At 40.6% G+C, this 12,589-nt stretch overlaps 1 protein-coding gene across 1 annotated transcript in view; it reads right to left on the reverse strand.

Annotated features, from left to right (window-relative positions):
- ARHGAP10 (Rho GTPase activating protein 10) overlaps positions 1-12,589 on the reverse strand; it is a 129,186-nt gene that overhangs the window by 55,670 nt on the left and 60,927 nt on the right. Inside the window, exon 14 of the mRNA XM_077300149.1 lies at positions 6,935-7,009. Coding sequence (XP_077156264.1) covers positions 6,935-7,009 — 75 coding nt within the window. The remainder of the gene's footprint in view (positions 1-6,934; positions 7,010-12,589) is intronic.

Consider the following 12,589-nt stretch of genomic DNA (forward strand, 5'->3'; position numbering starts at 1 on the left):
TCCAAGAATACAACGGGTGCTAGAGCTTGGCAGTGGGAAGAGGAAGGGGAGGAGTTGTCCAGTCTGTAAGAGCATGGGGTTGAATGTATGTGTTGTGTGGAAGGTTCTGGCAGCATGGTGGCAAATGAGGGCATGGGTGTGGAGATATGGGTGACAAGAACCTGTGGTTTGGAATGTGTGTTGAGTGTGGGAGATGACCTTTGGGAATTGTGGCACAATGGTTACAGATGAGCTTTCCAGAGCCATGTATTCAGATATTTGAAGGGAAAATCAGACTGGGGTCTCTTCTTAGGGGAAAATTACATGGCAATCAATTCCAAACTGGCTCTCAATAGACAACCTGTGATGGATGTGGGGCTATGAGAGGTCTGAAAGAACTGGGAATGGGCTGCAGTAACCCAGGAGGCCTCAGGTGTCTCAAAGCATATTCCAATAGTTTTACTCTCCCCATAGCAGACTCCTCATGAGGGAGGTGGGGTAGAGAGCCTTACATGGAAGCTGGCAACCCTAAGAAGAAGTCTCTCTGTGCACAGCAGTCTTGACTTTAGTAAGGTTTTTTAATACTGTTTTTTTATTTGCCAGGCCAACGTTGAAAAAAGTCAAGTCAGTTCCCTTGTCTCTCCAGCCACTTGTTCACTATTTACAGTTTCAGGCTGTACATATTTATTTAGATCTTCCTGCATTTTCCAGGCTCACAGGACTGATGCTGGTCTGTGTTTCTGCACCCCAGAATACAAACAGTTGCTGGTAAGGGCTGGCCATAGGCCATAGCCCAGGAGGGTCACAACTGCACCACTCCCTCCCAACTGCAGGCAAAAATGGCTCCTTTGAAGGCTGGACTCTGAGGCATTGTATGATTTTGAAGTCCCACTCCAAACCTCCAGGAATATTTCCAACCCAGGGGTAACCAACCTCCAGGTGGGGCCTGGAAAGCTCCTGGAATCACAACTCATCTGCAGAGAATAAAGATCAGCTTCCTAGGCAGAAAGGGCTACTTTGGAAAGGGTTGAGGTAGAGAAGAAACATTTAAGGCCTCCCACACAGGTTGTTGCTGAAAGACTTGAGGCCTACTGCACAGGGTTGTTGTGCAGATGAAACAGGAGACAAAAGAACCTCCACAACAGCATCCAGTTTTGTCTGCAGAATAACGCTGTGCAGTGGCCTCAAACCTACAGAGAGCTGCAAAGAAGAAAGACACATGGCTTGGCTGTGTCTAACCCCCAGCCAGAGCAGTATTTTAAGTGAGAAGGGGCTTTTCTGTGGTCTCCCTGTCAGCCAACTGTTTGGCAGAAGGGGCAGAACTTTGGCTTCGTGCCTCCTGACTGGCTGGAACTCTGGTCTTTCCTGGTGAGAACCCAAACGGGCCCTCACCCGGACCAGCCCCGCCCACTCTCCGCCCACTTAGGCCTTAGCTTTTTATGTTTATACAGCGACAGCTGTATAAAGATTATAACTCAACAATCATGAATTGAAATGGTCTCTTGCTGGCTGAATATGTAATTAAAGGGCAATAGGAACCAATCCATGTATCCATATATATTTTTTTAAAAACTCAATTTTACACACTGCAATAACCATCATGTTGGTTTCATTTTCTCTAACTAGACAGAGGCTCAGTAAAATTGAGTTGTAAAATGCCTGAATGATAGAACATAAAAAATTCATGCTGACAAAGAATATTAAATGAAGCTGTGGCACAGACTTTATTTAAAAAAAAAATACAAATCTGTGCTATCACTTTATCTGAAGATGTTATTTTATAGTCCAGTGCATCACAAATAAAGTGAACTGACTGAGGTTCCCTGCAATTTTCTAAAAAAAATGCAATTTTTTTGTTATTATGGTAAATGACAGAAAACATAGCAAATATTACAGCAGTGGTAAGTGACACTGATTACGTTTTGATCAGTTCATAGATTTTATATTTCAGATGTAACTGAGCTTGTCAGAGAAGCAACAGATCAAATTAGGCCCTTTCATTAAAGATGTAGTCCTTTTGAACAGAGACTTAATACTTCTCTTCTAAGGGCTGTGCCAGCCAATTTTTTCTTGTAACTGAATATTCTCTCTCGTTACATCAATTATTGAAACATAATTTTAAAATACAAGTCAAATAATATTTCTACCGGTCCCTGGCCTGTTTCCAATTACATTGTGAAGACTTAAGAGCCTTTAAGTTTTCTTAAGACAAAGAGAAGGGATTTCTACTGACTCCACCCTTCACTTCAGATCCTACTGTGCTGTTCCTGTGTGCCAGTGGACACAGGATCAGTGCTAAAAGAGAAGTAGCAAGAAAGCAGGAATTGCCACTCCTCTTAAGAAAAATTAAAGATACTTAAGTTTTCTCAGTGGCTGCATCCAAGCATACAAATCTCACATCAATAGAACATCTAAACCCACAGCCTTGATTAAATTAAGCTTTAGTTTGCTCATTTTCTTCCACCTCATCACCACCTTCAGTCATGAGTTCTAACAAACCACAGCCTCTTTAGATTCACAGGAAAACAAGCAGAGCTGGGTATCATCTGCATTTTAGTGACACCAAAATTCACTGCTGGGTTCCAATCTCTTGAGTCATAAGGCCTTTTGAGTTATGGTAGTGACCTAATAGGACACTGTGTCTCCCTCTTCCCACCTCCACCTGAGCCGGCTTGGCGAACCATACCCCAAATGATCAGATGTTCGACCCTGGATTGAAACTACTTAGGAAGACGCTGGGACAGGCAAGATGGTGGTATGTGGAAGAAGGAAATCTTCATTCCACCACCAGCACCTTCACTCACATTTGATGGGTCTTTTGATAATGAAGTTAAGACCTCAGTTCACAAAATTATTTTTTCATGTGTAACAGACACACAAGGACTAGTCCTGAATAGTTAAGCCTTTACACTGCTGCTCTCTGGTTAAGAAAATATCACTTTAAAAGAGACATTTTTCTCTTGTGATTATATTATGCCTACTTGACCTATCCAACTTTCTGTTATTTGTGAAAGCTTGCTGTAATTTAGGGCATTCACTCCACCGTACAATGAAACAGCCTGTTTAAAGCCCATTTATCTATGCTGCTTAACACTGTGAGCTATCACAGAATAACTGTAAAAAATAAACTCTCTAACTTGAAGCCATTCTGAAGATAACACATTAAAAAAAAATCAAAGTACTTCTTGTTCAAGAGAATTCAGTGACTCCTTGAATTCTGCATCACAGGAAGAGGAAGAGAAGAAGGAGGAGAAGGAAATTGTTTTTTATACCCCATTTTTCTCTACTAGAAAAAGTATCAAAATGGCTTACGATCGCCTTCCCTTCCTATCCTCACAACAAACACCCTTTGAAATAGGTGGGGCTGAGAGAGCCCTGATATTACTGCTATGTGACAACAGTACTTTCAGGCCTATGATGAGCTCAAGGTCACCAAGTTGGCTGCATGTGGAGGAGCGGGGAATCAAAACCAACTTGCCAGATTAGAAGCTGTTGCTCCAAACTACACCATGCTAGCTTACATTTGGGTCCTGCCTTTCTCTAATAATTTCTAGGTATTAATTGTTTTTATCTCTATGAAGTAGCCTAGCTGAGAGATCATGAACTGGCTGAAAAGCCAAGTGGGATACATCTCTGAGCACCAATTTGAAAACAGGTCTGTAGTATTCAGTCCTCTAGTACTTGTGAAAAAACACTCACATTCTGTATTACTTCAAGTCCAACACTAATTTCTTTATATCGTTAATTCTCTTGTTAACACTGCAAATTTCTAAAATGTTAAATGAAGTCACAGGGTTCTGTCTATGAAACATAACTTTATGCCAAATACATATATTTGAAATACTAGCCTAATGGCACTGCTATAATGGTCTTCACAATATGCCCATTCCATGAGGATGACTTCTGATTTTTTGACAGTACTTATTTATGTCCAACCAACATAACAGCACGTGAATATGCTCATTGTGTGAATTATATATACTTCAGTTTAATCCAGAACAGACATGGGCAGTGAAGACCATAATATATATTGTCCAAAGGCTCAGGAAATTTGCACAGGTTTGGAAACAACTCAATATTATTAATTATGAATATAATATTGAGATGCTCTTCAGGATGGATTCAGACCTGGTGATGGCACAGAAATTGCCCTGTTTCTTCCCTGCTATATAAACTAAACTGGTTGACTGGCAGGAATAGCATGCCCTTGTTAATCCACACTGCAGCCCTCAACTGCAATATTCGTCTGCTTTACCTGATCACTATGGCTTGAGAGGATCAGTGTGATGTCAGTTTTGTTCCTTTCCAGAGGGCAGGTTCTTTTCTTTCTAAATCCTGGTGGCTAGCAAAAGTGCTGAATCAATGTGTGGAGACAGTGATTGAATAAGGATAAATAAATTGAAACTTAAAATTCAGACAAGTTGGGAGTGCTGTGGGTGGGGAACAAGACCAATCCATGAACAGATGTCTCACCAGTTCTGGATAGGATTACACTCCCTCTTAAAGCTCACGTAACACAGAAATATGTGGATATCATTTTAGAAGAAATTAGAAGTATCCTAACTAAATATATACTTACTGGTTGGGTTAAAAGGAAACCACATTCATAGCATCACATCACACAGTTATTTCAATGAGGCTTCCTTTCAGCCATACATGGAAATACCCCGAATAGTCCATTTTGCCTGTTCCCTTTTAAGACACAGAGTAGCTATGGCTCTAGTGAACATTCTACATCAATTTAATCTCCCTGCCAGAACCTGCATTAACCTTTTTAATTATAATCAATAACTATTTGAACAAAGGAAGAAACTATGTTCAGTTGTTTTGTTGATGTGAAAACATCTTTCACAATGCCCTTGGGGAAATGCAACATAAGTTGTTGCAGAAGTGACATGGTGCAGTGGGGAGAGGAAGGAAGGAGGAGCAAGCAGAGAGGGTGAGGCCCCTCTGCCTCTGCTTGTCACCACCACCTCCTCTGCCGCTGCCTGCCTGTTGCAACAGTGGGTCTCTGTTGGTCCTCTTGCTTCCTCTACCACTACCCCCCAACAGGCTGTGGCAGGACCCACATACAACCATGGTGGTGGCAACTTACAAACAGGGAAATTTAGCCCAGCCTCGATCTGGCAGACCCTTCCACTGCTTCTTTTGGGTTGCCGCTGTGGTGGTTATGCATGGGCCCTGCTGTGGCCTGCAGGGGCAACAAGAGAACCAGCAGAGACCTGCCACTGCAGCACACAGACAGTGGTTTGTTGCTGGCCTGAGGCAAAGGCAGTGGTGAGGAGAGGTGAAGGGCCCCCATCCTCTTCACTCTTAGCCATTACACAAAACTGGAACTCCAAGAAGTATTCAGTCTCTTCAGTAATGTGCAGGTAAAAAGACAAAAAACAACTTAACTCAAGGTCGCTGGGGGTGGGGAGAAGGGAGGGATATTGGAGCACTTGCATTCCCCCCCCCCCGGCCATGACATTTTCACATAGATTTTACATAAGAAGCAGATTCTCACAACTTTTTAAAAATATATTTCAAAATATATCAAGTTCTTTCTTTGCTGCACTGTTAATTCCTAATTTGATTCCCTGTAGTAACTTTAAATTCCAGCACAGCCAACTTCATCTGTTTTATTTCAGTGGCTTTTGATAAATCTTTTTTACTTCCTAATATTTCTTCAATAACACATACAGGGGGACTTACAGGCACACCTAAGAATTACTTGATATCCATAATCACTGTTAGTAAATGAGTATTTAGCAATATCCTGATAACAAAATGACATTGCATGAAATATAAGCTCTCAAGCCTGATGTCCTATCATAACCCCTGAAGAGACAGCCTGTTAAAAGAGAGGCTTACAGGTGGCAAGGAACTGACAGCAGCATATAAAATAAAAGTGCTACTGCTTTGCCATTCACGTAATGTCTGGGGTAATGAATTCACTTGCTGGTTTCCTCTAGTTTTCTCTGCCAAAGAACACTGTGTTATCAGCACAGATGGAGCATGCATGGTTCTGGAGAGGAGCCTGTTGCAAACTAGCTTCTCTGAATATCAATGAATCCTTGAGAATCAAACCCATTCTGCTGTCAAGTGACAGGCTTGGGAGACTTGGGAAGCTGAACTAAATCCCAGTGGGCTCATCTGACTGCATGTACTGTCAAGTGCCTTGGACAAGAAATCCAGGAAAATTGCAGTCCTAACTGCTAAGGATTAAAAATTTGATCTATGTACCTATATCCTTGGGAAGGTGATGAGGTATAACTGGGAAGGGGGGACTGCCTGAAGCCTCACTACTCATAAACAAATATGAAGGGATATTAATGTATAAAATGAGTATGCAACACAATGCAGCCCAGAAATCTAATTTGTAGAGTTATTTAATTCAATTAAAATCAATGAAAAACTTCGTATTACTCCACATCCCATGCATGTTCTTCATCTACACAGCCACATTTTAGACCATTTTAGATCATTTAAAGACTCTTTAAACTATTTTAAAATAACTGCACCATCACCATATTTTATTTTTTTTCTTTCAAAATGCCAATTTACTCTAACTCATTAGAGCAGAAAAACCCTAGAAAATAAATGCCATTCATTTTAACTTTTCCAAAAGTCCCTATCAGGCACAGATATTTAATCACACATTTATACAATGGTGATAGAAAGCATCTTACAATATTTTGTTACACTTCTGAAGGCCACCACCATAACAATCATCCTGTGGAACATTTTAGGCTGTTAGTGAGTGACTGGCCCAAGGTTACCCAATGAGATTCTATGGCAGAGGGGGACTCAAACCTGAGTATCCCTGATCCTAATTTGGCACCCTAACTATTTCACCACACTGACTATCTCTGTCTCCAGGAAACAAAATCCTTCCCCCTAGCTGCTATTGTAAGAACTTAAATACACACTAAATGCAGGAACATTAATGGTAATATAAAAATAAGAAGCATACCCATCAACAAATTCAGAAGCCTCTGGACCTTTGAACTCACCCCCACAACTCTGTACAATCCTTGGTCATTTATACCTGACAGGAAAACAAAAACACAAAATAAATAAAAGGCAACTGTAAAAACACTTAATAGTCTCAAGACTGAATTCATCATTATCACAGCTTCTGCTTAAAAAAAGAATGTTACATAGAATGTAAGGAATTTGGCAGAGGGGAAGTTTAGGAAAATATACAAGGACAACCCTCCTGTTTGTTTGTTTTTTTTATTTGTCTGCTTTGAGTAATATTTGTATCATCTAGAATGCAACAGGTTAATTAAAACTCCTGAGAGGACACAAATATAACAGAAGCTTTTTTTCTCCAGGGGTTGTAGCAGTCTTGGAACAACGATTTATGTTCTAGAGAAAGAGCTGTAGCTCAGTGATAGATGTTTATATACAGTAATGTGCCAGATTCAGCCCCTGCCATATCCAGGAGCAGATACTATTAAAGATTTTTTTTCTACTTGATGTTCTGAAGAAACATTGACAACAGACAACATCAGCCTAGACAGACCAATGTTGAGACCTGGTATAAGGCAGCTTCTGATGTTCACACATATATCAGTTTTTTTCAGGTAAATGGAAGCATCCATTTCCCCTGTCTGGTCTAGGGCAGGGTTAGTCAACCTGTGGTCCTCCAGATGTCCATGGTCCTCCAGATAACCCTGGTCTAGGGAATTTCTCAGTGGCAGAATATCATAGTGACCCAGAGGATGCTCCTAAAACATGCAGGCAGCTGTCAAGGCAAATGTCCCCTTTAGAGCTGCTAACTACTGGCACTGCCTCTGTTTTATATATTAAGCATATAAGGACATATGTCTCCATTTTCCCTTCCATCCCACTCTAAGTTTGCAAGTCCTGGCTACCAGTGAAACTGAAACTTTCAACTTCCTGACTAGAAGACAAAGGAAAAATCTACAGTAAAAAGGAGAAAATAGAAGAGAATTTACTAGTAACTTACAGCTAATGAAGGTATTCACATAAATACTCATATTTAATACAACAATGCCCCCCTCAAGGGGGCCTTGACATCCTGCTTCCACAGTGCTGGTTTAAATCTAGCAGTAAACCACAAATATAAATTCTGAACAGAGGCCTGAGGCTCATGTGAAAACTCTTCTGTATGTACTAATATCTTCATAAAGAGTTAACAAGCAGCCTGCAGGAAGCTAACTGAAAAGCTGTACACAGGCTGAAGGGCTAAAATCAGATCTAACAACATCAGATTTTCATCCCACTGAAGATTTAGTATCAAGAATAAAGCACACATGCTTAATGCTTAAACTGGTGGAGAACCACACATTTTACCAGGTACATTCATACAAAGTATATATCTAGCATGACCTACCCAAAGAACCAAGCAATCTTACTTTGGTTAAAAGGCAGAAAAGCAGGAAGACCTTTTGTGTTTACTACTATTTAACAACAGAAGCAAAGATCTATCTTAGCTCTTCCAGACTTCTGTCACATTAAAATCACCAGGCCTAAACCATCCCATTGTTGTACCCTTTGATGGCAAATAATACCACCTTTGTTGGAAACCTCTCAAGTAATACATACTGACAGTTTTAAATTACTATTGAACACTTTTCTCTATCCTTTTTCACATGACAACACAGGCATATGAATTGTTTAGAGGCATACATATGTAGGCAAAACCCTTTCAAAATGGCTGGGAAAAGCATGCAATCACCCTCAAGAACATTGTGCATAATCCTGAATTATCTATTACTATCTATTCTGCAGGAATTTTAAGTAGATGCTTCTGGGCACTTTCAGCACAATTTGTGTTCCCATTCTTACTTGGGAAGCACCCCCCTCCCCGAACTTCAAACCTCCCAGATTGTGCAGTTCAATCTAGGTTACTGGCATCTATAATACCCCAAATAACTTCTCCACTCAAGATCCTATTGTCTAGTTTGCTATCTGCTTCTTTTCTATAATCTTCCATATTCTCTCTTGCGTGCATTCAGTGCACAAGTGTGTGGCTGTAGGAATATCTGCAGGCATTCTAGTATTTGTGTCGTCTGTATGTCTAATAGGACTATATTCACTAAACTCTCTAACATTCTTAAGAATTTTCCTCACAGTTCTTATGCTATGTGTTAAAACCTAAGCTTGCAACTCCCTTTTAGAATACGACCCCATGGCAGAAAGGTTTGTTACTTACTTAGATTTTGCCAGTGAATTTGGGTTAGAACGGGAAAACAGCCTCATTCATACAGGCACATGTCTAAAAATATGAGACTTTCAGAGCACACAGGGTAACAACTCATATGGTTGCAACTTGTGAAAACACCTGTAAGATTATGCATCCAAAACGGAACAAAATTCTGCAGTGACAACACAATGTTGAACTTGCTTTGAAATCACTGCACAGAAAATCTACAATATCTCATAATCTTATTGACTACTTAAAATTCAAGACTGAAATAATGAACATATTCCACCTGACTTGGAAAGACTTATCTGATAACGGAAGCTATTAATTAATGAATCCCAATACAAGGAAGATTTCAAGACAAGTGAAAAGATGACATCATAAAACAATACAGTGCTGGGTACTGAGTTCAACCCACTGGGTAGCCACGTAAAATTCCTGTTAGTAGTAACAGGAAAAGCCACAGAACAATTTATACTTTTGTCGATTCAATCACCACTAACATTCTTTGGAAATAGGACATTGTAATACCAGACATCAAAGTTGTGCCTTCATATGCAATTCTGCAGAAGAACTTAAGGATTGTGAAAGAGAACACTGCCAGTTTGCAGAAATGTCATTTTTTTGAACTAGCTCTACTCTTAGGAAGTATCTGTAGACTGACACAAAGAAGTTCAGCAATTATTAAAGTTCTCAAAAAAAAACTTCGCACTGTGAAAAGATCATTCCATCAAGAATCCCTATGTCAGAAGACAGAGGCACTGTGCCATGAAAATGTGGTAATGCTAAATTTATTTTGTGGCTACTACATACCATTTTTCTCCAGAGATTAAAAAAAATCCATATACTTATTGTTAGGGTCACTTTTATCTCATGATTTTAAACCAAAGCACCGCTATATACTTATTTTGAGGACTAAAACTGCCAATATAGCTAGGCAGTTTTAACAATATACCATTTTTTATACCCCAAATAATAACTGAATATTCTTTTAGTAAATCAAAATGCCACTTCACAGATACTATGGGACAGTTGTAATTTATTTTCATAAATTGATATTATTGAAGACTGGGTACATTCATTAACATAAATTATGAAGGGGAAAATGCTTGTGACTTGTGTAAGCTCTTAGTAGTTTTGTAATAACCATATTTTAAAAGATTTGGTAACTCATTTTTTTTTAATCACACATACTTGAACAATGTGTCAGGAGTCTTTTCCTAGGGGGGTTGTTTTTGTTTTTCCCCCAATAGCGAAATATTTCCTCTCCAGTAAAATAGAAATATTCTTACTTTAAAAGCACAAAGAATGACAACTCATTGCTGCCATCTATCTTTGCAACGCGAGGCTACAACACCAAAGTGTATGAATTCCTAATACAGATATTTTGAAAAGAGAATTTCCAAAGAATGAAATACAAATTTATAATACCACAATGACACATATATAATTGTTATGGAGTGCTGGTAAGATTAACCCATATAAACAATGCTCTAATTACATAAAACTATTTCTATTGTTCGCAAAGATTCAATGTAATGGAAAAAATAAAGGAATCTTTGACAAGTTGCTCTAATGTATTAGATAATACTAACATGTCGTTGAAAGGTATTGCTCTAAATTTCTTCCTTCAATTCAGATCTGTTATTGCAGCCATATCTGCCTACAGCAGGTAAGGAGGCAGAATAGCAATTTTATGGTACAGTGACATTTAAATACACTATACCAGTGGTCCGCAACCTTTTTAAGGCTGCGGACTGGTGGGGGGGAGGGCGATCCGGCTGCCGTTCATGCATGGCAGCCTATGCACAAACATGCATGTGCAGCAGGTCCGCACATGCGTATTTGCGCCATGCGTGGCCGCAAACATGCATGTGCGGCACTTTCGCGCATTCACGTTTGTGCCATGCGTGGCCGCAAATGCAAATGCGCAGCATTTTTGTGCATGCGTTCATGTGTGGACCTGCCCCACAAGCACGTTTGCGCTGCCGGCCGCGCTTCCCTCTCCCCCCTCCCACAAAAAGAAGCTTGCCGAGCTGCAAGCTAATCGGCCGCTTTGGCGGCCAATTTGCTTGCGGCCTGGGAAGTTTCTCACTGCGGAGGGGTGGGGAGAGGGAGCCGCGGGCCGGTGCTGGGGCCTTTGGGGCCCAGCATCGGGCTGCAGCCCCGTGGCTGGGGACAACTGCACTACACCATATACTAGCTAGCCTCTCAAACATTCATCTTCTCGTTTTCTTTCAGTTCACGCATAAAGTTCCTTCAATCAACAACTAGTACTTAGTGATGGGCACAAGCTGGTTCATGAATAAAATTTGGCAGAAACTTGGCTTGATTTGTAGTCCCCAAACCGGTGTTCAGCAAAGGTGTCTTCCCCAAGCATTTACCAAACTTTTATCCATTTAACCCATCAGTTTCCCTCCCTCAATTAAATGCAAGCCATTTCACCAGTCTTTTCACTAGTCTATTTCACCTCCAGGTGTGGCGAAGCAGCTGTTAAGTTTAAATGACTTCACTCTTCCCTGCTTTCATATGGATCAATGACATTTCAGCATAATAGTCAACAGCCATACCCCAGACACACCCCATCCTGCAGTTGGGCAGAAATACCTGCGAGCCATTTCACTGGTTGGCTTTGCTTACCACTCCTTGGAGGCTGCCAGCCATTTAAAGGTAACATGACAGGGTTCACCCATCACCTGTTAGGTTTAAATCACTGTAAGCCACTAAACATGTCTGTTTTACTCCCCTCACTTCAAAATGGGATGTAATAGATGGGTTAAATAGCTTTTCTGCCATTAACACTTCTAGAACGATCCGTTCCAACTTTTTCTTGGCTGGTTTGGTTCAGGGAAACTCTGGCTCGGCTTAGAGGCCACCCTTGAATCAGAATGTTTAGGTTCATGCCCACCACTACTAGCACCCTCACTTTCTAATCTCTTTTTAAAAAATGAAAAAGGACAGCAAGCCAATTATTTATTTAAAAATGTAAAAAAGCACACAAAGACCCACTTAATCTAGAACTAACATACTTGCAAGACCTCCTCTTCCAGTATATTCGCAAGCAACCACTTTATTTCTCAGACAAGTGCCTACTTGTTATTCCCTCATGCAGGCTTGTCAGGAGAATTTTTGCAATACCTCTGTGATATAGCCTCCCTAAGTCTGTCAATAAAACACTCACTTAATTGATCTTCCAGAAATGGCCTGTGTGGGCGGCAGGCATATTTTATCCCACCCATAGAGACTCATTGAACCGACTGGATTCCTGAATGCTCTGTAGGATCTGATGCCTCCCAGTGACTCACTGGTAGCACTAGTGGAGGACTGGCAGTCCCGATTGACCACTGCCATTGATGAGATTGCTCCCAGGTGCCCTCTCTGCCCTCGCCTCTAACTGGCCCCTTGGTATACCCAGGAACTAAGGAAGAGAAAGAGGGGAATAAGATGGCTAGA

The sequence above is a fragment of the Paroedura picta genome, chromosome 10, assembly GCF_049243985.1.
Source record: "Paroedura picta isolate Pp20150507F chromosome 10, Ppicta_v3.0, whole genome shotgun sequence".
In the NCBI taxonomy this organism is placed as follows: Eukaryota; Metazoa; Chordata; class Lepidosauria; order Squamata; family Gekkonidae; genus Paroedura; species Paroedura picta.